Genomic DNA, 26,884 nt, shown 5'->3' on the forward strand with positions numbered 1-26,884 from the left:
TATGGATCTCTTTGTATCAAAAGGTCCTACAGCTGTTCTGAAATATACTGAAATTGTAGCTAACTCTTTTAGCTATTTAATACACAGGTCCTTAAAGACTACTGAAAAATGGCTTGTCTTACAAATGTGTAGTATGTAGAGAAGGAAGATATGATCTCCAAATTCTGTAATGTGGGCCCTGCCAAAATGCTGACTATGAGAAACACTTCAGAAGTATTTCATAGGGTTTAGAGTGATTAAAATCTCACATTCTCAAAATGGAGGTATAAACATGTCTTGGTGATGGGGGAATATAGCCTAAGAGGCAATAGTGCTCATCCCAGAGAAAATTCAACTCTAGGTTAATCCCACTTTGGTGTTGAATTTAGTCAAGAAAAAAAAAAGGAAGCATATAAAGCCATAGTTAGACCGTGCTTGGAGTATTGTATTCTGTTGTGGTCACCTCATTGTAGGAAGGATGTGGAAGCTTTAGAGAGGGCACAGAGGAGATTTACCAGGATGCTGTCTTGATTAGAGATCTTAAGAGGATAGTTTGAATGAAGTAGGGCTTTTCTCTTTATAGAGAATGATGAGAGATGACTTGATAGAAGTGTATAAGATTAGAGGCATAGACGAGACAGCCAGAATCTTTTTATCAGGGCAGTAATAGCTAATATGAGGAAGTATAACTTTTAAGGTGTTTAGCAGAAAGAGGAGTGGAGAGGGGATGTCAGAGGTAAGATTTTTACTGAATAGTAGTTATGTGGAACACGCTTACAAGGATAGTGATGGGGCATACATTAGGGACATTTAAAATACTTACAGATAGCACATGGCTGAAAGAAAAATGGAGAGCTATGTGAGGGGGAAGGGTTAAATTGATCTTGGAGTAGGTTAAAGGGTCGGCACAACATTGTGTGCTGAAGGTCCCGTACTATGCTGTAATGTTCTGTGTAAAGTTTAAATTCTCTTCTAGCTTTATAATCTTCAAGGACACTGCTTCCTAAACCTGATAAAGCGTCTAGGCCTGGAACATCAACTGTTTATTTTCTTCCATAGATGTTGCCTAACCTGCTGACTTCCTCCAGCAGCTGCAAAATCTCTTGTGTCTATTAATATGTTAGATGATCTCTTGCGTTCTGAGCCTTCACGATTAAAAACAAGGATCCCATTAACTGTCTTAACCACCTTCAGTATTCGAACTAATTTAATTTTGTGTCTCCAAGCTTTGATGGTTTTGAGTTCTTGGTTTTTGTTATAAGCTTCCCTTTTTTTTAAGCTTTATCCTAATTTGTATAATCTCTACAGATGTATCCATTAAATTCTGTTCTTTCCATCCTGTCATTTGTCAGAGAGAAATTTCTTACAAATTGAGAATTTTCTCTTTCTCGTTTGGTCTTCACCATTAAAAGTCCTGCCATAGTGTCTATCCATCAATTTTACTCCCACTTATTTGATGTTCTTTTCATTGTATGCATTCCCTTTGTAATGGAAGATTGAAAAATCAAGAATGATGAAGTTCTGAAATAAAAATAATGCTGGCACATTCAGTGGATCAGGCACCACTTGTGGAAAGAGGAATTACTGACATTTCAGGTTGATGATTCTTCATTGGGTCAAGCCATGATGGAGTCTTGCCCCAAAAGATCAATTTAATTTCCCTCCAACCTTCTTTCTGCCAACATTTTGTCTGTTGCTCTTCATCAGAATTGTTTTGATGAAGGATATTTGACCTGAAACAATAGTTCTATGCCTTTCCACAGATGCTGCCTGCCTGGCTGAGTATTTTCACCACTTTGTACATATTACTGATAAACCACCCTTAACTTTACCCCTCTCTTATAAGTTGGCCTTGTGCATAATTAATATTTGTGCTTTAAACAGATGTATTATAAAGGTGTAAAGATGTGTCTGCTCAACCTGATACTGATTTTGAAGATATTGGAATATATTTTAGAGCAACTCTAGTTGCAGTATCACTCATATTTTTAGTTTTGAAGCAATCCATCGCCAAAAGCATTCTTCTTGTCAAATGATCACCAGAAACCATATAACCATATGACAAATACACCTTTTTTTTTGCTTAATTCTTGAATGTTACTTTAAGAATGGAGTCTGTTCAGGGTGTAACCACCATCCTCATATCATCAGGAACTCTAATCTTCTATTTGCACTGCAAGAATTTTATAAGCAGAGGGACTCATTTAATGGGTTGGGCTCGTGATCTCTTGCACTTATTTGATCAATGCAACACTATCATTGCTGTTTTGAATTTTCATTTGGCCCAGAATCACTCTACTGTTTTAAATTACTTTTCCTTCTGGGATTTAGAAATTATGGCTGTCTCCCTTCCTCCTAAGATCTTAAAGCTTTTAAATTTGTTTTATGTCTCCTAGTTGCAGCTTTATGATTTAGCTTTTCTATTTACGTACTTACCCCTTCATTTTTTTTATCCTTTAAAAACAGCTGTGGCAAAGGATTTGTGGTACAATGTTCCCACAATGTAATAAGAAATGCGAGTCCGATTTCCTTCATCACCTGAGGCCGATTAGAGTAATTTGCTGCCTGCCTTAACTTTGATTGCCAAGATTACGAGTTCATATTTTATTTTTCATTGATTAAGTCGGTCAGTGGTCATTTTCAAGGGAATGGTCACCAAATGTCCATCTTATAGTTTTGTATCCTTGGTGAAAGATTATATTTTCTGATACAGATCTGTGAGACCGAGGTTAACCATCTATGTCTGCCAAGAATCACAGCGTGCACAAAATGTTTCACAGCTGGCTGGATCACATGATAGTGAAAATGGTGAGGGTGACAGTCGTGCAATATACGGTAAGTATTTTTACGTAACCTTGTTTGGAACGTACTGGGGAAAATAGATTATTTAGATATTTTCTCATTTGACTTGAAATTTAGGTATATTGTTGGTTGAACATTAATAGAAAATGGGAGACTGATTTCTAGGAATCTGATTTTTGTATACACTGGATTCATTGTGCTTAATCCCTTTAAGGCATTGTTGAGGGACGTTAGTAAAGATGGGATCCTGGGTTTATGATTTACAGTAGATTATAAATCTACAAAATAGAAGTGGTGGATACGGATTCAATTGCAACATTTAAGAGAAATTTGGATAAGTACATGGATGAGAGGAGGACTAGGTTGGTGGGAATAGGCTTAGAATAGCAGCTTGGCATGGACTGGATGGGCCAAAAGGCCTGCTTCTGTGCTATAGTGCTTTATGACCCCATGACGATTATAAGCAACATCCTTGTGGGCAGGTTTGGAGAGGGTCTAAACTAATTTGGCAGGAGGATGTGAACTGGAGTGATAGGGCTAAGGATGGGGCTCGTAGTATACAAGTAGATGCAGTGTGTTAACTAGATAATGAGGAAGAATAGGCTGATGATAGGGCAAAATTGGAGTCAGTGGGATGAGTTGAAGTGTAACATGGAGGCAGAATCACAATGAATGATGAATAGAGGACTGAAGATGTTATATTTGAATGCATACAGTATACGGAATACGACAGATGATCTTGTAGCATAGTTAAGAGATTGTCAGGTATGTTGTAGCATCACCGAATCGTGCTGAAAGAAGATCATAGTTGTGGGCTTAACACCCAAAGATACACATAGTATTGAAAGGACAGGCAGGTAGGCAGGGGTGGCTCTGTTGGTTAAAAAAATGAAATCAAATTCTTAAAAAGAGGTGACATAGGATCGGAAGATGTTTGTGGGTAGAGTTAAAGAAATGGCAAAGGTAAAAAGACCCTGATGGGAATTATATAAAGGCTTCTGAATAGTAGCCAGGGTGTGGGGTACAAATTACAATGGGAGATAGGAAAGGGAAATTTTACGATATTGAATGGGAATTTCAATATGCAGGTAGATTGGGAAAGTCAGGTTGGTGCTGGATCCCAAGAGGAAGAATTTCTAGAATGCCTACAAGATGTCTTTTCAGTTTGTAGTTGAGTCCACAAGGGGAAAGTCAAGATTTATTGTTGTGTATTGAACCAGATTTGATTTGGGATCTTAAGGTAAAGGAACCCTAAGGAGACACTGTTCATAATATTGTAGAATTCACCTTGCAGTTTGACAGGGAGAAGCTGAAGTTAGATGTATCCGTATTACAGTGGAGTAAAGGGAATTACAGAGGCATGAGAGAGAAGCTGGCCAAAGTTAATTGGAAGGGGACACTAGCGGGGATGATGGCAGAAAAGCAGTGGCTGCAGTTTCTGGAAGCAATTCAAAAGGCACAGGATAGATACAAACCAAAGAAAAATTATTCTAAGGCAAGGATGATGCATCCATGGCTGACAGGGAAAGTCAAAGACAGCATAAAAACAAAAGCAGGGGGATATATCAAAAAATTAATGGGAAATTAAAGAGCTGGTAAGCTTTTAAAAACCTACAGAATGTAACTAAAAAGCCATAAGGAGAGAAAAGATTAAATATGAAAGTAAGCTTGCCAATACTATAAAAGATTATATCAAGATCTTTCAAATATATAGAGTAAAAGATGGGCAAGAATGCTTAATCAGATTGCTGGAAAATAACGATGGAAAAGTAGTAACGGGACAAAGAAATGGCAGAGAACTTGAAGTATTTTGCGCCAGTCTTCACTGTGGAAGGTACTAACAGTATTGCAGAACTTTGAAAGTGTTGAGGGACAGAAGTGGGTGTAATTGCTATTACTAAGGAGATGGAGCTTGGAAACTGAAAGCTCTGAAGGTAGATAAGTCTTCTGGACCAAATGGACTACACCCCAAAGTTCTGAAAGAGGTAGTTGAAGAGATTCTGGGGGCATTGGTAATGATCCTTTAAGAATTACTGAATCCTGAAATCATTTTGGAGTACTGGAAAATTGTAAATGTTACTCCACTCTTTAAGGGAATGTGGCAGAAGAAAGGAAATTATCACCTAGTTAGCCTGACCTCAGTGGTTGGGAAGATGTTGGAGTCCAATATTGAGGATGAGGTTTCTGGCCAGTTGGAGGAAGATAATAAAATGGGTCAACGCTAACATTGTTTCCATAATGGGAAATCTTGCTTGACAAATCTGTTGGAGTTCTTTGAGGAAATAGCAAACAGAATAGACAAAGGAGAATCGGTGGATATTGCTAACTTGGAATTTCAGAAGGCCTTTGATAAGGTGCAGCACATGAGGTTGCTTAACAAGGAAAGAGCCCATGATATTACAGGAGAGATACTAGCATGGATAGAAGATTAGCTAACTGGCAGGGGGCAAAGAATTGGAAAAAGGGGGCCTTTTCTTTTTGTCCATGGGTGACTAATGGTGCACTGTAGGGGGTGCTGTTGGTACCACTTTTTTTTCATGATAGATGTCAATGATTTGGATGACGGAATTTGGATGAAGGCTTTGTGGCCAGGTCTGCACATGATATTAAGATATTGAGAGGGGAAGGTAGTGTTGAGGAAGCAGGGAAACTACAGAGGACTTAGACAGATTAGGAGAATGGGCAACAAAGTGGCAGGTGTGTATCTGCCAGTGTTAGAAAGTGTATGGTCATGCACTTTAGTAGAACGAATAAAATGGTAGACTATTTTCTAATCGGGGAGCGGTGGGGGGGGAGGATGGTGATCAAAAATCCGAGGTGTAAATATCTTGGGAGTCCTTGTGCAGGTTTTCCTAAAGGTTAACTTGCAGGCTGAGTCAGTGGTGAGGAAGGCAAATCCAATGTTAGCATTCATTTCGAGAGAACTGAGATATAAGAGCAAGGCTGTAATGCTGAGGCTTTTGTTCTTATATCTGAGACTTTATAAGACATTGGTCAGCCTGCACTTGGAGCATTGTGAGTAGTTTTGGACTCCTTATCTAGGCATTGGAGAGAGCCCAGAGGAGGTTCATGAGTCTCATTCAGGCAATGAAAGGGTTAACATGTGAGGAGTGATGATGGCTCTGGGCCTTTACTTACTGGTGTTTAAAAGAATGAGGGGATATCTCATTGAAACATATGAAATGTTGAAAGGCTTAGATGGGGTGCACATGGAGGGAATATTTCCTATAGAGGGGGAGACAAGGAACAGCGGGCGCAGCCTCAGAATAAAGGGACGTCCATTTAAAACAGTGATAAGGAGGAATGTCTTTAGTCAGAGAATGGTGAATCTGTGGAATTCATTGCCCAAGACAGCTGTGGAGACCAAGTCATTGGGTATATTTAAAGTAGAGGTTGGTAGGTTGTTACATTGTTACATAGTCAATGGTTATGGGGAGAAAGCAGGAAAATGGAGTTGAGTTTGGTAATAAATCAACCATGATGGAATTGTAGAGCTGACTCAATGGACTGAATAGCCTAATTCTGCTCCTTTGTCTTACGGTCTAAGATGAGCAGGTCATTTTGAATTTGCTGTGTCCAATTCTGGTTGCCATATCTTAGGACTAATGTGAAGCTATTAGTGTCATAGAGCACTACACCACAGGAAAGGCCTTTCAGCTCATGCTGAGCAGTTGTTCTCAGTCCTATTGACCATCACCCTCCACCCCTTTCATCCTTGTACTTATCCAAAGTGGGATCATACAGCATTGTAGTAGAGAAACAGGATTTACTAGAATGATCCTAGGAATAAAGGACGTCAACTGTAAGGTTTGGCTGGAGAATCTATAATTATTCAGCATAGATCAAAAAAGATTAAGAAAAGGTAGAAGCAGACGCACATAAAATGATTGCTGCAGTGACTTGGGTTAAGCAGCATCCATGGAGGCAAAATGATAGCGATTTGGGTCGAGACCCTGAATCATATTGAGAGGAGGCTGGATTGAGGTGGACAAGTTTAATTTAAATGGCGGCTGTTCCTTTAAGTGAATATTTCAAAGATCAGAGGTCACATGCTCAAATCTGTGGGCAAATGTTACAAAGATGTGAAGAAGAATTTTACCAGAGTGCAAGTTAATTTCAGGAGTTTGCTGCTTCCAGAAGGGTCAAAGAAATTGGAGCCTTTATAAAGGGAATTGAGGCACATGGGAGCATAACTTACAAGATGAACTGTTGTACTAGATGGCAGCAGAGCTTTGGTAATTGATTCAGCCACCAGCCCTCAAATGGTCTAGCAAACCATTCTTTTGTAGCAACCTGACAAAAGCACAGCCAAATCTTAATTAAATGATTAAAAGGTTTGTATTTTGGAAGAACAGTTTCTTGTTGAGCAATAACTTCATAGCCATGGCAACAAAATACAATTGGTTTTATGGTGTAAGTTGCCAAGAGTTTTGATTTTTCCTAATACAATGTTTACTCTCTTGATGACTCCCTAGTCGGCCCTTCAGTTCCCATATTCCAAAGCCTTCCTTTGCCTTTTTGCTACCTACCAATCAGGAACCCATGCAGCCTTTTGAGGTTAAACTGATTTATTTGGATTTCTTCCAATCTAATACGATGAACTTGGTGTTCAGAATGTGGTGGTCGCTACACTAGAGAAACAACATGCATATTAGATAATTGTTCCTCTGGAACATCTGCTCTGGGTTTTCAGGATGACTTCTATTCCATGAATTGAATTGGTTTCACACCATCTGAAGTATTCTCATTATTCCTTCTCCATTTCACTGTTGCTGACAGCTAACTTTTCCAAGTTTTGATGAAGGGTCTTGAGCCCCAAATTTTACCTGCTTCTCTTTCCACAGACCCACACTGACCTGCTGAGTTTTTCCAGAATTTTCTGTTTTTCAGATTTCTAGCATCTCCAGTTTTTTTTTTAAATCTCAAGATCAGCCATTATCTATACATCTGAATCTGATTGCAAGTTAGTTTCATTCATTGCATTTATGTTTCTCAGTATATTGATTCACTCAGGTCATTACCGAGCTAAGGATTTCTTTCCTGTAGGATGTCAGTGGAAGTTTTCTTTCACAATTAAGTACTTCGTGGTCGCAGTTACTGTTGACACATTTATTTGGAGGTTTTTTTGGCCTCATCAGCCTCTGGATTTCTCTGTATAGAAGTGAGAAAATTCAAATGGTTCAATTTAATATCAGATAATGCATACAGTTTACAACCTGAAATTCTTACTCTTCACAGACATCCACGAAACAGGAAAAGAAACCCCAAAGAATGAATGACAGAAACATTAGAGTGCCAAGACCCCTCCCCCCTCTTCCCTCCCACACAAAAGCAGCAGTTGCTACTTTGTCCTTGAGTTTGTTGGTTTTTAACACAGACGGTGCATTTCATTGTGTGTGATGTGATATGTGATAAATAATCTGACTCTGAATCCCATTGATTTGAATTGAAGGCAAAGGTTGTAAGGGATTGAAACAAAACAACTTCAGCCATTATTCAGACTAATTTAAATTTTATTTAAATACTTTAGATTTTTTTGGTTTTAAAGTTTTGACAGTTCTGGCTAAGGCAGTATTTTGTTTAGCTGGTGGTTATTTTATCTCCCTTTTTGTATGATATCCAGAAAGCCATCTCACGCACAAAGTGACAATTCTGAACCAAAGTTGAATCATTGAAGGATGCTTATTGAGGCAGGTCTTGAATGCTATTATCCTACAAAGTGACGTAAGTGACAATAAGTCTTGGCTCCCAAATTAACTCAATGCCTTTTATGTTCACTTTGACCTCAACTTTGTGGAGGAACGTTCATGAGCTCTGACAGCCCCCAATGACCTTGTGATTTCAGTCTCAGAGGCCAATATGAGGCCTTCAGGAAGGTAAACTCTCAGAAACATCCTGCCCGGATGGCCGAGTACTAAAGGCCTGTGCTGATCAACTGGCTGGAATACAGGGCAATGTCACAAAAGATCGGGCTAGCTTTCTCCCACAAGCTGGCACTGGAAGCATCAAAGACATGGAAATCCCAGGTTATTTTAGGTCAACTAACTTATTGCAGACTGCAATTTCCATCTTTTTTGATTAAATTAATATTCTTCATCTAGCAGAGTGGTGTCTAAATTTACAATTCCAGGTGGTCGGATTGTGTTCTGGTCACATTCCCATAGTACTCTGATACTGTACAACAGTTACAACTTTTTTTCATGAGGCAGGAATTTGTAGATCACATTTTAGAACGTTTTTATTGTGTTTTCTTTCCAGTGTATCATGCCATCTACCTGGAAGAGCTGACAACTGCAGAACTTTCCAAAAAGATTGCAACGGTCTTTAGCATATCCCAAAATCAGATAAATCAGGTTTACAGGCAAGGTCCTACAGGTATTCATGTTCTTGTCAGCGATCAGGTAAGTGACGTCTGAAAATCATTTATTAATGCTAACAACTGCTGCCACTGTTATAAGCTGGATTGAAGCCTGTCTGTAATTACATTGGTTCAGTAGATAACACATGTCTGAGTCAGTGGATCATGGATTTCGACCATAAACAAAATGTATGCATATCCTGGATCAAGTCATTATAGGCAGATTTGAACTGCCTTTAAAGTGATACTGTTATAGATTCACTGGGTTGATACCTGAGGTTAGGAATTTGTTTTTAAATTGTTTTTTTTTAGATTCGCAAAGACGGTTTTGGGAACAGAAAGGGATCAGATTAGTGTTTAGGGACAGTATAGTGGGGGAATTAGATGTCAAGCTGGAGTCTTAAGTCTCCACTCTGCGCTTGAGGGCTAGCGAGTCATCTGTGTTTGACATCCATGGTCAGTTGTTGTGCTAGCAGAAAGTAGACGAGGCCCTCCAACCCCAGGTCAGTAAGTTGTTGGCAGATTCCAGAGTCAGTTCTGTGCAGGCAGGCAGAACAGTACTGTGACCCACCCCCACCTTGAGTTTTCAAATCAGTGAAACAGGAGCTCATCGGTGAGTCCAGAGTTCAAGGCCTGGTATGTCGTGGGGTTACTGCTGAGGACTGAGGTCCAAGGGTTGAATCTGTTGTCCAGAGCTGAGTCTGCTGGGAATGTTGAGCCCCCAGTCTGTAGGCCTGAGGTCTGCTGGAGGCCAAAGAAAGTGTCCTGTCCTAGGATCAAAGGACTGTTTGTGCGCATGTGTGGGTGGGGGGGGAGGGAAAGAAATGAGGCTTGTTTTGCTGCTTGTTTTCTGCGTTGTTCTGCTGAGCATTGTTGATACCAGAACGTGTAGAGACATTTGTGGGCTGCCCCCAGCACAGCCCCAGTGGGTGTTGATCAATGACATAGATGGCATATTATAGAACAGTAAAGACCCATGATGTTGTGTCAGCCTTTTAGATGGCTCTAGTCTGTTCCAGTGTGTTTAATTTAGATAACTATCCTTTTACCAGGATGCTGACCAGATTAGAGGGCATATGCTATATGGAGAGCTTGGATAAACCAGGGTTATTTTTTCTGGAGTGACTGAGTGGAGACCTAATTGAGGTTTAAAAAATTAAGAGACATAGGTCGACATCTTTCTTCCCAGGATTGAAATGTCTAATAGCAGAGGGCATGAATTTAAGGTGAGAGGGCATAAGTTCAAAGGAGGTGTGCAGGACTAGTGATTTTATAGTGTTGGGTGCTTGGAATATGCTGGCAGGGGTGACAAAGGCAAATTCTGTTCAAGAGGCTCATGAATGCAGAAAATGGAAGGATATGGACGTTTGATAGTCAGATAGGATTCATTTAGTTGGGCATTTGATTACTAATGTAACTAGTTCAGCATATTGTTATGGAGCAAGGGATTGTTCCTCTGCTGCAGTGTTCTATGCAATGAGATAACTGCTTCTTACACTGTAGGTATATGTTAACAGCATTGCTTATCGTGTCTTATTTCTTGGACCATAAGACATAGAAAAATTAGTTCTTTCAGCACATCGAGCCTGACTTATGCTTCTCCCTCTCAAATTGCAGTATGAAGTGGCATGCAAAAGTTTGGGCACCCCAGTCAAAATTTCTGTTACTGTGAATTTCTGTTACCGTAAATTCTGGTGTATAAGCCGATATTTTGGTCCTAAAATTAGGGGGCCAGCTTATATACAGGGTGCCAACTTTGGAAAAGCAAATACACGGAAGACAGGTCGTATTTATTGGCTGCTTTTGAGTCAATTTCGTTCTACTGTTGTCACATGAATTCTTTGAATGATTTGTTTAAAATCACATCTAGTGGCTGGAGCACGGAGATCAAACCACCAGGGATGACTGCAATGTCCATATTTTCAGCTTTCAATGCTGCTTTTGTCTCACCTGACAAGTGCGCTTTGAAGGCGTCCCAGACAAGTAGTGAATTTTCTTTTCCAAAACTTTCGGGACATCAACGCCACACCTCTTTAACCCACTTGAAGCAACCGGCTTCGTCCATCTAGCAGCATTCTTGAACGTAAACAACACCCCGTGGGAATTTGTGAGCAATCTTTGTTTTTTGTCTCAACACAAGATCACATCTATTCATAAATCGCTGCACCAACTTCGCGTAGCTTTGAAATTTTTGCTGACCTCACGACCCATTTCAATGCTTGAACACGAATCATTTCTCTGATAACAATGTATCTGGACGATTGCTGGTGATTCACCCACTCTAAAACTTTTTCTTCCAGTTCTGGCCACTGGCATGTTTTTCCACAGTTTGCACATTTTGTCTTTGGCATTTCCCTCAGCGTGTCTTCTGCCTTTCTCCACTCTCTCACTTGTTTTTCGTTTACACTAAACTTCTTAGCAGCTGCAGAATTATTCGTTCCTTTAGCAAAATCAACAACCTTCAGCTTGAAGCCACCATCATATCGCATTCATTTTAATCTTTTATACATGGTGGTCACAAACTCAATACTGAGTATACGTACTGATCTCGCCACCCCGTGTTATGTTTTTAACGAGATTACGATGGGCGCTAAATGGTTTTGCAGGGGTTACAATTTGGAGGATTCTTTACCATTGGAGACCGAATCCAAAATTTCCCTCCCTGATTTATTTATTAGGAATTCGCTTATAACGCTGTACGATGTGTAGGCCTGTTCTTTTAGCAGGTACTGGTTCACAAAATTTCCCGGTTCCAGATCTGGCAAAACTGAGTACCGGCATGTGAGATCTTGTGATCTTTTCTGGTTAAATCAAAAACCTCTATAAAAGGGGTCTGCTTATACAAAGGTAACATGAAAATGTCACTTTTTTAACCTTGAAAATGGTGTGGGGGGGGGGGGGGGGGGGGGTCAGCTTATACTCCAGAATATATGGTAAGTGAGTAGAAGATGAACTGATCTCCAAAAGTCATAATGATGAAACATTCTTTTCAACATTTTAAGCAAGATTAGTGTATTATTTTTGTTTTGTACAATTTTAGAGTGAAAAAAAGGAAAGGAGCACCATGCAGAAGATTGGGCACCCCAAGAGATTTGAGCTCTCAGATAACTTTTACCAAGGTCTCAGACCTTAATTAGCTTGTTAGGGCTGTGGCTTTGTTAGGAAAAGCCAGGTGATGCAAATCTCAAAGCTTTATGAATACCCTGACTTCTCAAACCTTGTCCCAACAATCGGCAGCCATGGGCTCCTCTAAGCAGCAGTCTAGTACTCTGAAAATTAAAATAAATGATGCCCACAAAGCAGGAGAAGGCTATAAAAAGATAGCAAAGCATTTTCAGGTAGCTGTTTCCTCAGTTCGTAATGTAATTAAGAAATGGCAGTTAACAGGAATGGCAGAGGTCAAGTTGAGATCTGGAAGACCAAGAAAGCTTTCGAAGAGAACTGCTCGTAGGATTGCTAGAAAGGCAAATCAAAACCCCCATTTGACTGCAAAAGACCTTCAGGAAGATTTAGCAGACTCCAGAGTGGTGGTGCACTGTTCTACTGTGCAGTGACACTGGCACAAATATGACCTTCATGGAAGAGTCATCAGAAGAAAACCTTTCCTGCATCCTTACCACAAAATTCAGTGTCAGAAGTTTACAAAGGAACATCTAAACAAGCCTGATGAATTTTGGAAACAAGTTCTGTGGACTGATTAAGTTAAAATAGAACTTTTTGGCCACAATGAGCAAAGGTATGTTTGGAGAAAAAAGGGTGCAGAATTTCATGAAAAGAACACCTCTCCAACTGTTAAGCACGGGGGTGAATCGATCATACTTTGGGCTTGTGTTGCAGCCAGTGGCACGAGGAGCATTTCACTGGTGGAGGGAAGAATGAATTCAATTAAAAACCAGCAAATTTTGTAAGTAAAAAAGCTTAAGATGAAAAGAGGATGGCTTCTACAACAGGATAATGATCCTAAACACGCCTCAAAATCCACAATGGACTACCTCAACAGGTGCAAGCTGAAGGTTTTGCCAGTCCTCTGACGTCAACATCATCAAAAATCTGTGGATAGACCTCAAAAGAGCAGTGCATGCAAGACAGCTCAAGAATCTCACAGAACTAGAAGTCTTTTGTAAGGAAGAATGGGTGAAAATCCCCCAAACAAGAATTGAAAGATTCTTAGCTGGCTACAGAAAGCATTTACAAGCTGTGATACTTGCCCAATGGGGTGTTACTAAGTACTGACCATGCAGGGTGCCCAAACTTTTTGCTTCGGGCCCTTTTCCTTTTTTGTTATTTTGAAATTGTAAAAGATGGAAATAAAGTAATCTTGCTTAAAATATTAAACAAATGTGTCATCTTTAACTTTGTCTTTTGCAAATCAGGTCATCTTTTATTCGCTTAGCTATTCACAGTAACAGAAATTTTGGCCATGGGTGCCCAAACTTTTGCATGCCGCTGTATTATGATCACTGACTCCTAAGGGTTCTTTTACATTAAGGTCCCTAATAAGATCTGAGTTATTACACAACTCTCAATCTAAGATTGCTGCTGCAGAGGGTTGTAAATTTAGTCGGCTCTATCTTGGGTACTAGCTTACAAAGTAACCAGGATATCTTGAAGGAGCGGGGTCTCAGAAAAGCAGCGTCCATTATTAAGGACCTCCAGCACCCAGGGCATGTCCTTTTCTCACTGTTACCATCGGGTAGGAGATGCAGAAGCCTGAAGGCACACACTCAGCAATTCAGGAACAGCTTCTTCCCCTCTGTCATCCAATTCCTAAATGGACATTGAACCCTTGGACATTAACGCACTTTTTTGATATATATTACTTGTTTTTTGCACAATTTTTAATCTATTCAATATACATATACTGTAATTGATTTACTTATTTATATAGTGCATTGAACTGCTACTGCTAAGTTAACAAATTTTGCGACACATGCTGGTGATAATAAACCTGATTCTGAGATGGCCCTTTCTCAAGCGCAAGCTGCTCCAAAAAGCCATCTCGTAGGCATTCAACAAATTCCCTCTTGCAATCCAACACCATCCTGATTTTCCCAATCCCCTTGCATATTGAAGTCCCCCATTACAATTGTGTCATTGCCCTTACTACATGCCTTTTCCAGCTCCTGCTGCAATCCAAACCCCATATCTTGGCTACTGTTTGGAGGCCTATATATGATTCCCATAATGGTATTTTTTACCCTTTCAATTTCTTAACTCCAACCATGAAGATTTGATATTCTCTGACCCTACGTCACCTCTTTCTAAAGATGTAATTCCATCTCTTACCAACAGAGCCACACCACCGCCTATGCCTTTCTGCTTGTCCTTTCAATACAGAGTATATCCTGGCTGTGGCCTTCTTTCAGCCACAATTCAGTGATGCCCACAACATCATACAGACCAATCTGTAATTATGCCATGAGTTCATCCACCTTATTCTGAATACTACGCGCATTTAAATACAGCCAGTTGCATTCTTTGCCCCTTTTAATTTTGCCTCTGTGGTACAATTTAACTCTTTGTTCTGTCCGCAATTGTATCCAATCATTGTCCTTCCTTACATTCATGTTACATCCATCATCTACTTGTAAAACTGCTGGCACATCTTCAGCTCTATCATACTGGTTCCCATTCCCTTGTCTTATTAGTTGAAACAACTACCAACAGCTCCAGTAAATCTTACCACAAAAATATTGATCCCATTTGGATTCAAGTGGAACCCTTCCCCTTTTTACAGGTCAGACCTGCCCCAGAAGAGGTCCCAATTATCCAGAAATCTGAAACCCTCCCCCTTGCTCCAATTCTTCTGCCAGGCATTCTTCCAGATGGACCATTCATTCTAATTATATTGTATCATCCATGAAGTAAATAGTTGTGTTTTGTCCCTCTGCTACCATTCCTCTTCATGTGTTGTTTCACCACCTGTCTGAACAGCCATTTAGATTACAAGCTTTGGCTTAAGTACAGGGTAAGGGTAAAAGGACCCTAATGGCATTTGTATCCGGGCCTCCAAACAGCAGTCAGGATGTTGAATACAATTTACAGCAGGAGATAGAAAAGGCTTGTCAGAAAGGCAGTGTCATGATGATTTTAACATGAAAGTGGATTGGGAAAACCAGGTCAGTACTGGAGAGAGAATGTGTAGAATGTCTAAGCTGATGGCTTTTTAGAACAGCTTGTTGTTAAGCCAATTTGGGAATCGGCTGTGCTGGACTGAGTGTTCTGCAATGATCTGAAGGTGACAAGAGAGCTTAAGGTTAAGGAACCCTTAGGGAACAGTAACCACATTGAAATTTGAGAGGGAAATTATAAAATCCAATGTGTCAGTATTTCAGTGGAATAAAGGATTTTACAATGGCATGAGAGGGGAACTGGCCAAAGTTGACTGGAAGGGAATATTTGTAGGAAAGATAGCAGAGCAACAATGGCTGGAATTTCTGCAAAAAATGAAGATTTTCAAAGGGACAAAGGACACTACTGTGGCTGACATGTGAAGTCAGAGCCAAAGTAAAAGCATAAGAGAGGGCATACAAGGAAGCCAGAGCTAGTGGGAAGATAGAGGATTGGGGAGCTTTTGAAAACTTGCAGAAAGAAACTAAGAAAGTTACTAGGAAGGAAAAGATGAATTATGAAAAGAAGCTGGTGAGTAATATCAAAGAAGATACTAAAAGTTCTTTTAAGTATATAGAGGGTAAAAGAGAGTTGAGGGTAGATATAGGACCAATACAAAGTGACGATGGAGATATTATAATGAGAGATGTAGAGATGGCAGAGGAACCAAATGCGTATTTTGCATCAGTCTTCACAGTGGAAGACATCTGCAGTATACCGGACATTCAAGAGTGTCAGGGAAGTGAAGTTTGTGCAGTGAAAATTACGACTGAGAAGGTGCTCAGGAAACTTACTGGTCTGAGGGTGGATAAATCTCTTGGACCTGATGAAATGCACCTTTGAGTTCTGAAAGAAGTAGCTGGAGAGATTGCAGAGGCATTAATGATGATCTTTCAAGAATCGATAGATTCTGGCATTGTACTGGATGAGTGAAAAATAGCAAATGTTTCTCTGCTATTATAAAGGGTGGGAGGCAGCAGAAAGGAAACTATAGACCTGATAGCCTGACATCAGTGGTTGGAAAGTTGTTGGAATCGATTGTTAGATTACAGAGTACCTGGAGGCACATGACAAGATGGACCAAAGCCAGCATAATTTCCTGAAAGGAAAATCCTGACAAACCTACTGCAATTCTTTGAGGAAATTCCTTTGTCTACCCTGCTTGTAGATGTAGTAGATGTGCTTACCTTGGATTTTCAGAAGGCCTTTGACAAGGTGCCGCACATGAGACTGCTTAGCAAGGTAAGAGCCCATGGAATTACAGGGAAGTTACTAGCGTGGGTGGAGCATTGGCTGGTCGGCAGAAAACAGAGAGTGGGAATAAAGGGATCTTATTATGGCTGGCTGCCGGTTACCAGTGGAGTTCCACAGCAGTCGGTGTTGGGACCGCTGCTTTTTACGATGTATGTCAATGATTTGGACTATGGTATTAATAGATTTGTGGCTAAGTTTACCAATGATACAAAGATAGGTGGAGGAGCGGGTAGTGTTGAGGAAACAGTGAGCCTGCAGAGAGACTTAGATAGTTTAGGGGAAGTGACAAATGAAATACAATGTTGGAAGTGTTATGTTCATGCACTTTGGTGGAAGAAATAAATGGGCAGACTATTGTTTAGATGGGGAGAGAATTCAAAATGCAGAGATGAAAAGGAACCTGGAGTCCTTGTGCAAGATACCCTAAAGGTTAACTTCCAGGTTGAGTCAGTTGTGAAGAAGACGAATGCAATGTTGGCATTCATTTCTAGAGGTATAGAGTATAAGAGCGGGATTGTGATGTTGAGGCTCTGTAAGGCACTTTTGAGACCACACTTAGATTATTGTGTGCAGTTTTGGGCTCCTTATTTTAGAAGGGATATACTGACATTGGAGAGGGTTCAGAGATTCACAAGAATGATTACAGGAATGAAAGGGTTACCATATGAGGAACGTTTGGCAGCTCTTGGGCTATATTCCCTGGAGTTCAGAGTGAGGAGGGATCTCATTGAAACATTCTGAATGTTAAAAGGCTTGAACCCATTAGATATAGCAAAGTTATTTCCCATGTTAGAGGATTCTAGGACAAGAGGGCATGACTTCAGGATTGAAGGACGTCCTTTCTGAACAGAGATGTGGAGAAATTACTTTAGTCAGAGGGTGGTAGGTCTGGAATTTGTTGCCACGAGTGGCTGTGGAGGCCAAGTCATTGGGTGTATTTAAGGCAGAGATAGATACATTCTTGATTAGCCAGGACATCAGAGGATATGGGGAGAAGGCAGGGGAGTAGGTATGACTGGAAGAATTGGATCAGTCCATGATTGAATGGCAGAACAGGCTCAATGGACCAAATAGCCTGCTTCTGCTCCTATATCTTATGGTCTTAAGTGGGATCGAAGGGAATTGTACCAATTAGTCTTAATGTATTTATTGTTTAACAAAACAAAATCTTCGCCTTTAGTTGAGAAGGTGGTGTTGATTTGGGTTCAGAGTTGGTTTATTTATATGAGATTACTTTTCTTTGCTGGTTATATGGAATCCATTTAGACGGGATTGATTTGCTTGTTTATATTTGTAAGTTAAAATGAATTTAAATATCTAGAGTCAGAATAGTCATACGGCGCAAAAACAGGTCTTTCAGTCCATTGTATACATGGCAATGATCAGGAAGTCCTCCATGCTTACCACACTTACCAGCTCCTGGTTTGTAGCCTTATATTTCCCGGCAATTTAATTACTCATCCAGATACTTGTATGTCATGACTGCCTTTCTGCACCCTGTTCTTCAATATTCTCCAGGCTGACACCACACTTACAATGAAATAACTTCTTCCTTAGAATCCTCCTCATTATTCACTCACTGTAATCCTGTGCCTCTGTTGGGTCACCCTCCCCCATACCCCCCAACCTCCCCTCCTCTTCTCTGAGGCAAACAACCTAAACTTTACAATCTGTCATCATAAATGAAATGTTACATCCAGGTAACATCCTGGTAAATCTCTACACCCTCTCCAGTGAAATAATGTCCATCCTATTGTGTGGCAACCAGAAATGCATGTGATAGTGTACAAAGATCTTTATACTATCTTTGTACATCCACTGTAGGCTAATCAAAGGGTTTATAAATCTGTACCTTAATATTCAGGCTCTTGTACAATCAGCAATAACTGATGAAGGAAAACCTCCCATCAACTTCACTTGTCACTTGTGCTGCAATCTTTAGGGATGTGTGGGCTTCTGTGAGTCCTCTGAAAGTATCACCTCACACTTGGTGAAATTAAAATTCCATTTGCCCTTGCAAAATGGTCTGAACAATAGCTGAACCTCTTGACCATGACTGCATGCTTTGAGTTGCTGCCATTTGATTGGCTGATTAGATATTTGCATTAATTAAGAGAGCACTCAGTGTATAGTTCCAGAGCTATGGTCAGCAGAGTCACCAATTGTGTGATCTTCAAACTTACTAATTTAATCATTTCAACCAAGCAGTTAATGCCTATGAAAAACCTTAAGAGCCTGTTGTCAATCTCAGTGGTACACCACAGGTCACAAGCTTCCAATCACATAAACAAACGTTCACCGTCACCCTCTATTACCAACCTGACTTTTAGATCCTTTTTGCCACTTGCCATGGGTCCCATGTTCTGTTAACAGTTTTGGACCTTGTCAAACACCTTTCTGAAGTCTGGGTTTTCAAAGCTTGCAGGGGGATTTATGCCGGGCAGAAGAATGGGCTGAACGTTGGCAGATGGAGTTTAATGCTGAGAACTGTGAGGTTCTACATTTTGGCAGGAATAATCCAAATAGAACATACAGGGTAAATGGTAGGGCATTGAGGAATGCAGTGGAACAGAGAGATCTAGGGATAACAGTGCATAGTTCCCTGAAGGTGGATTCTCATGTAGATAGGGTGGTGAAGAAGGCTTTTGGAACGCTGGCCTTTATAAATCAGAGCATTGAGTACAGAAGTTGGGATGTAATGTTAAAATTGTACAAGGCATTGGTAAGGCCAAATTTGGAATATTGTGTACATTTCTGGTCACCGAATTATAGGAAAGATATCAATAAATTAGAGAGACAATTTACTAGGATGTTACCTGGGTTTCAGCACTTAAGTTACAGAGAAAGGTTGAACAAGTTAGGTCTCTATTCATTGGAGTGTAGAAGGTTGAGGGGGGATTTGATCGAGGTATTTAAAATTTTGAGAGGGATAGATAGAGTTGACGTGAACAGGCTGTTTCCATTGAGAGTAGGGGAGATTCAAACTAGAGGACATGATTTGAGAGTTAGGGGGCAGAAGTTTAAGGGAAACACGAGGGGGTATTTCTTTACTCAAAGAGTCATAGTTGTGTGGAATGAGCTTCCTGTAGAAGTAGTAGAGGCCAGTTCAGTTTTGTCATTTAAGGTAAAATTGGATAGGTATATGGACAGGAAAGGAGTTGGAGGGTTATGGGCTGAGTGCGGGTAGGTGGGACTAGGTGAGATTAAGAGTTCGGCACGGACTAGGAGGGCCGAGATGGCCTGTTTCCGTGCTGTGATTGTTATATGGTTATATGGATAGATTGTTCCTACCACTCTCTGTAAGGAGTTTGTACGTTCTCCTCGTGCATAGGTTTCCTCTGGGTGCTCCGATTTCCTCCTACATTCCAAAGACATACCAGTTGGTAGATTAATTGGTCACTGTAAATTGTCCCATGATTAGGCTAGGTTGCTGGGAGGGCCTATTTCACACTGTATCTGAATAAATTTTTAAACATAAATAATATAGAACTATCAAATAAGGATAACTGATCGTGGGTTGGGGATGTGTACTGTAGCTCCAGTTGAGCGCACACCTATACCTGATGTATTTATAACTGAGATGGATATTCAAGATTTTTATTATTCAGTACACAAGTGTAAAGGAAAATGAAATGATTGTTACTCTGAACCAAATGCCGTATTAAAAAACACAATAAACATAAAGTACACAATACAAAACTGCAGTAAATATAAATGTATAAGATTAGCTTAATAAAACTCCTGTCCGCTGCAGTGCAGTTTCTGTACTATGTGATGGTTGTGTTTAGGGTCTCATCTGTTGAAGGTCAAAGTTATCCCTGAGATTCATTTTCTTGTGGGCATTCCCAGTAAATGCAAAGCACAATAGAATCAATGAAAAACAGATGGAGAAATGACAAATGTTGAAAAGACAAACTGCAAAAACAAAAAAAAAAACGAATAATAATAATAAATGATTAATAAGTAAGATTAACATGGTTGTAGAGTCCTTGAAGGTGAATCTATAGATTGTGGAATCAGTTCAGTGTTGAAGTGAATGAAGTTATCCACACTGGTTCAAGAGCCCGATGGTTGAAGGGTAATTCCTGAACCTAGTGGTGTGGGACCTAAGACTCCTGTGCCTCCTTCCTGAATGCGGCAACAAGAAGAAAGATACCCTAGATGGTAGGGGTCCTTGATAATGGCTTCTGCTTTCCTGTGGCCGCGCTCCATGTAGGTGTGTTCAATGGTTGCAAGTATTTGAGTGCATAGACGAGCTCCCTTCTGCCTCCTCAGAAAGTAAATAACTTGGGGAGCTTTCTTGACTGTGGAGGATGTTTTCTGGGGCTGTGAGAGGTTTTGCAAAATATGCTTTATCTTCTGAAAATTTGTTTTGCAGATGGTTCACAACCTCCAAGATGAAAGTTGCTTTATAATCAGCACAGTGAAAGGTAATTGTTTTAAGCAGCTTTAAATGTAGCCTAATGTTAAGCAGACTGATACTATTTATTTTTTTTATTTTACAGCTGAAAATATGGAAGGCTACCATGTGATTCTGAAGTAATTTGCCCCATTGAGCTGGACTACATTTTTGCATATAGAAGCTATCTTTATTATGACAAAGGACTTTGTGCAAATCCATGTAAATGTTAGAATCTGACTTCACTGTACAAAATGTTTCATATTGAAAACACAGCCTGACTGTTCAGTTACCTTACTGTGAGTTTGAAACTTCTGGAAGTATCACTGCCACCATCTGCACCCTCTCTACGTTTCAGAATGCAATGAGCTCGAGGGTGGGCCTGAAGTCCAGAAAATGTGGTTCAAAGTGGTCTTTATAAATAACGAAGAGGAAAATGGCCAGTAGATACAGTTTTGCACAATAATTGTCTCATTTGAAGCATTTATGCTTCCTCTTACCTGTCTGGTTTCTCGATTATTGGTTTTGAAATTTATGTTGAAATATGCTGTTATTTTAAAATGTTTTGCCTTTCTTTGTGCTGTATGTATTATTGCCTTTGCTAGTTTGCCCAGCTGAAACTGTATTTGCAAGATCATATAGTTGAGGTGCTAATCTGCAGGGGAGACAGATATTCTGATTTCAATTCCGCGTGGCAGCTTGCACATCCCACCCCCCATTTCCCAGGCTTCCTTTAGCTCATGTGACCTTATTAACAACTGAGTCAGCAGCTTTTTTGTAAGCCTGACCTGGGTTCTGCATTTGAACATTTATTGTTTCAGTTCAACGTCAGATCTTTTACCTGTAGATAGGCAGCAGTTGTGAGGAAAACAACAGCTTCTTGTTTTGTTAATGGCCCACAACCGCTTGTAGATCCAAGAGGGCAGGCGTTCCTGTATTTAAACATAATAAATTTTAAAAGTCCATAATCACATCCTATGCTTTTGAAAGCAGAAATTAATGTAATTGTCCTATAATTGATTTAAATCATAATTGTGCCTCTGTGACCAAATCTCACTGCACTGATATGTTAATAAAGTATTGTTTGCTTACTTTCAAAAATGTTGAGGGATTATAATTATCACTTGGCATTGGAGCGTTTTCAGGTCAAGCATTATGAATAGAAATCAAATTGACTCAGCATCTCTGCCCACTTCAACATGGCAGTTAGAATTTTTTTTACAATAAAGCACTATAGTGTCTTTTAGGTGTGGAATTTCAAATTTCATTTTATTTATTGGTGTCCTGGTGCAAAAAGAACAGCCATAGGTATTGTTTCACTTAATTTATGATTACAATAAGCACCAGCAACTTTGTCTTTTTTTTCTTGATTTAGAGATCTTATTCTGAGATATGCATAAATTCAACTTGCCTCTAATAAAGTTTAATTTTTTTGCAAATAACTCTGAGAAAGTGTCAAGTCTTGAAATATTTATGCATCTTGCACTCAATACAATGGTCCTCTACCAGTCTGCTTCAGCTATACCCAGCCCTTAGGGGCCTCTTCAGCCAATGGTTGACGTTAGTGGTATTAACACCATCGCCAGCAGTCTCTTGGTCATCTAGGAAAAGTGACGATTGAACTCATTTTCATGGTCTGCAGGGCAACGGTGATCACTACACTCTCTGAATGCTTCTGGATCATATCATCAGTTACTTGCAGCATGCATCTCAAAGCACTGACACGACCATCAACACTACCTCCATAAAATCCTCAAAATCTACATACACTAGCAGGACAAGTGAATCAGTGTTCACATCCTCTCCAAGGTCACTGCTCCACTAATCGAGGCCCTAATTTATAGTCTGTTCGAAGTAAATTTATTATCACAGTACGTATATGCCAACAGCTACTACCTTGCAGGCATTCACAGGAAACTAAACAGTAAAATTTATGAAAAAAACTATGCATAATGACACACGAACAACCAATGTCCAAAAGAAAAAATTGGCAAATATATTTTTATAAAACAATAATATGAGGTGAACAGAGAAATTAATTCAAGGATGTCAAACCATCCTTTAACAAGTATAAAAGATCCTATTAAAACACACACACATCTGGATAACTTTTTTGGAATTGAGCAAATGTTTGAAAAGGGGTGCTGGCAGGCTTTATTGGATAGCTAATAGTTGGTTTGAGTGCCTTTATAGCTCCCATGTTGTTTGAGGTTGTGCTGAGGAAACAAAAATTATAGAATATTACATCCAAAATAAGCAGTGGATGCAGTGGCTGACTGGCAAGGATCAGCTTAGTTTGATTTAGGGTGAAGGTGGGATGTACAAAGATCAGAGGGACAGCACAGTGATAGAGAAAAAGAGACTGCATGATAAGTGGCGGCAGAAGAGACTGCGGATACTGGAATCTGGCTCAACAAAAGAACAAACTGCTGGAGGAACTCGGTATGTCCAGCATAGTCTTTAGAGCAGAGGTTCTCAAACTGGGATCCAAGGACCCCTTGGATAATGGTAGTGGTCATAGCATAACCTCCTGCTTTAGAGACAAGACCCAATCAATTAAGATTTCAATTATAGAGGGAATATCGACAATATGAAAAGGGGAGGTGGTGAGACAGGAGCTGGTGGAACTAGATGAGAGGTGAAGCTTCTGTGTTCACCTTCACTACCATACTCCCCCCAGAAGGCAAAGAATTACCAAAATCCTTTGCAGTTAAGACATGGAAAATGTCCTGAAGTCATAGATGCAATCACAAGGAAAGAACGCCAGCATCTAATTTCTAAGGAGATTAAGACGGTCTGATTTGTCAGCAAACTTGTAACGATGTACAGTTGAAAGTATCCTGACTGGCTGCATAATGGTCTCGTATGGCAATTCAAATGTGCAGGAATATGAAGGACCCCACGCACCTCTCACAGAAACTCTTCTCCCTCCTGCCATCTGGCAAAACGTATTGAAGTTTTTGGGCTCTCACAATCAGACTGTGCAACAGTTTCTTCCCCCAAGCCATCAGACTCCTCAATACTCCTAGACTGACATCTACATATAACCATATAACAATTACAGCACGGAAACAGGCCATCTTGGCCCTTCTAGTTTGTGCCGAACGCTTACACTCACCTAGTCCCACTGACCTGCACTCAGCCCATAACCCTCCGTCATTTATTATTATATTGTAATTTGTCCTCTACTGTGCCTATTATCTTGTTTATTAATTATTGTACTGCCCTGCACTGTTTTGTGCACTTTATGTAGTCCAGTGCAGTTTTTATGTTTTATATCGTCTAATGTAGCCTTGTGCTGTCTCACATAGTCTAGTGTAGTTTTGTATTGTTTCATGTAGCACCAGGGTCCTGGAGGAACATTGTTTCATTTTTACTGTGTACTGTACCAGCAGTTTATGGTAGAAATGACAATAAACTTGACGACTTGAGCTGCAGAGAAAAGTGGACTTGGCCAAAACAACATGGACACATCCCTCCCCACCATCAGTAGTTTCTACAAGAGGTGCTGCCTTAAGGTAATATCCATCATTAAAGAACCCCACTATCTGGGCCACTGCTGCTTAACTGCTACCGTCAGGCAGGAGGTATAGAAGCCTGAAGTCTCACCACCAGGTTCGGGAACAGATACTCTCATTCAACCAGACCTGGCAACATCCTTGTAAATTTTCCCTGTACTCTTTCAAACTTACTCACATCCTTCCTGTAGGTAGGGGACCAAAACTCTGCACAATACTCCAAATTAGGCCTCACCAATAGGTTAGCAAGCAAGTAGGATGCATAGGACTGATGTGAATTGGACATGGGCACTAAGATTTTCAATGAGATTAGCATTCTGTAGCGAATGAATCTGCCACCACCTCTTAATATAAGATAAAATTCACCATTGTCTCCAATGTATTTGAAAGGCGAGGTTTCAAACCTGTTCACAGACAAGAGAAAATCTGCAGAAGCCGGAAATCCAAGCAACACACACAAAATGCGGGAGGAACTCAGCAGGCCAGGCAGCATCTATGGAAAAGAGTGCAGTCAACGTTTCAGGCTGAAGCCCTTCAGCAGGACTGGAGAAAAAAGCCGGAATTTCAAACCTGTTACAGAAATTGCCATCTCCAATGGGATCTCACCACCAAGCACATCCTTCCCTCCCCTTCACTTTCTGCTTTCCACAGGGATTGCTCCTTATATGACTCCCTTGACATCCCTCCCAACTGATCTCCCTCCTGGCACTTACCCTTGCAAGCGGATCAAATGCTACACCTGCCCCTACACCTCCTCCCTCACTACCATTCAGGCCCCAAACAGTCTACCCAAACTTCAGCTATGAATCTGTATCCAATGCTCCCAGTGTGGCCTCTTGAATATCAGAACCAATGTAGATTGGGAGACTGCTTCACCAAGCACCTAGGTGGCCACTGGGACTTCCTGCTAGGAAAAGCAGGATCTCCTAGTGTCCACACATTTTATTTCCACTTCCCGTTCCTATTCCAACATATCAGTCCACGGCCTCCTCTACTGTTGTGATAAGGCCACACTCAAGTTGAAGGAGCTACACCTTATATTCTGTCTGGTCAGCCTCCAACCTGATGGCATGAAGATCGATTTCTCAAACTTGGGGTAATGCCCCTGCTCCCCCACCATTCCCCATTCCCATTTCCCTCTCTTACCTTATCTGCTTACTTGGCCATCACCTCCCTCTGGTGCTCCACCCTCTTATTTCTTCCATGGTCCTCTGGCCTCTCCTATCAGATTCCCCCTTCTTCAGCCCTGTATCTCTTTCACCAATCAACTTCCCAGCTCCTTATCTCACCCCCCACCCTTAGTTTCACCTGTCATCTGTTTCTATCTCCCCTCCCCCCACCTTATTACTCTGACTCCCTCATCCTTTTTTCTCCTGTCCTGATGAAAGGTTTCAGCCCGAAAAGTCAACAGGACTCTTTTCCATAGATGCTACCTGGCTTGTTGAGTTCCTCCAGCCTTGTGTGTGTATTGCAGAACTCATGGTCTGCCAGGGAACTGTGTTCTAAACTGTTCTATATTTGGAAGTAATTCAGAAGATGTGCAGCTTGGGTAGTTGATGGTTCGGTTGAGTTGCTCTCCCATCTTGGCAATTTACTTGCAAATGTTTCATCACCATGCGAGGAGACATCATCAGTGCGCTGTTGATTGTGGTATGTCCTCCAAGTACTTGGCCTTTAAATACTTTTCAATTGAACATCATTTCACAAACTCAATTATGACGTGGGGGGGGGGGGATCTCATTGCTGACTGACTTTGTGGCAAACTTCATGCATTGTGGTCCAGAATTTTGCCCATATCGGCTCATAAATAAGAAGGTGTCTGTTTACAGAATTGCTTGTGGAAAACCATGCTTCTAGGAATTCTCTTGCATGCCACATGCTTGCTTGCACCATGACTTTCATTGATGTCAATAGATAATACACAATAGGTGCAGAAGTAGACCATTCAGCCCTTTGAGCCTGCACTGCCATTTTGAGATCATGGCTGATCATCTACTATCAATACCTGGTTCCTGCCTTGTCCCCATATCCCTTGATTCCCCTATCCATAAGATACCTATCTAGCTCCTTCTTGAAAGCATCCAGAGAATTGGCCTCCACTACCTTCCGAGGCAGTGCATTCCAGACCCCCACAACTCTCTGGGACAAGAAGTTTTAATTCTGTCCTAAATGACCTACCCCTTATTCTCAAACCATGCCCTCTGGTACTGGACTCTCCCAGCATCTGGAACATATTTCCTGCCTCTATCTTGTCCAATCCCTTAATAATCTTATATGTTGCAATCAGATCCCCTCTCAATCTCCTTAATTCCAGCATGTACAAGCCCAGTCTCTCTAACCTCTCTGCATAAGACAGTCCTGACATCCCAGGAATTAACCTTGTGAATCTATGCTGCACTTCCTCCACAGCCAGGATGTCCTTCCTTAACCCTGGAGACCAAAGCTGTACACAATACTCCAGGT

The 26,884-nt window shown here is 40.6% G+C and overlaps 1 protein-coding gene across 2 annotated transcripts in view; it reads left to right on the forward strand.

Annotated features, from left to right (window-relative positions):
* The window catches only part of LOC132401993 (upstream-binding protein 1-like), a 98,270-nt gene extending 75,925 nt beyond the window's left edge, over positions 1-22,345 (forward strand). For both annotated transcript variants that reach the window (XM_059984415.1, XM_059984425.1), the window contains 4 exons: positions 2,693-2,814; positions 9,040-9,182; positions 20,883-20,934; positions 21,010-22,345. In XM_059984415.1, the coding sequence (XP_059840398.1) occupies positions 2,693-2,814; positions 9,040-9,182; positions 20,883-20,934; positions 21,010-21,047 (355 nt within the window). In that variant the 3' untranslated portion in view covers positions 21,048-22,345. The remainder of the gene's footprint in view (positions 1-2,692; positions 2,815-9,039; positions 9,183-20,882; positions 20,935-21,009) is intronic.
* Positions 22,346-26,884: the final 4,539 nt, after the last annotated feature.

The sequence above is a fragment of the Hypanus sabinus genome, chromosome 1 (assembly GCF_030144855.1).
Source record: "Hypanus sabinus isolate sHypSab1 chromosome 1, sHypSab1.hap1, whole genome shotgun sequence".
Classification (NCBI taxonomy): Eukaryota; Metazoa; Chordata; class Chondrichthyes; order Myliobatiformes; family Dasyatidae; genus Hypanus; species Hypanus sabinus.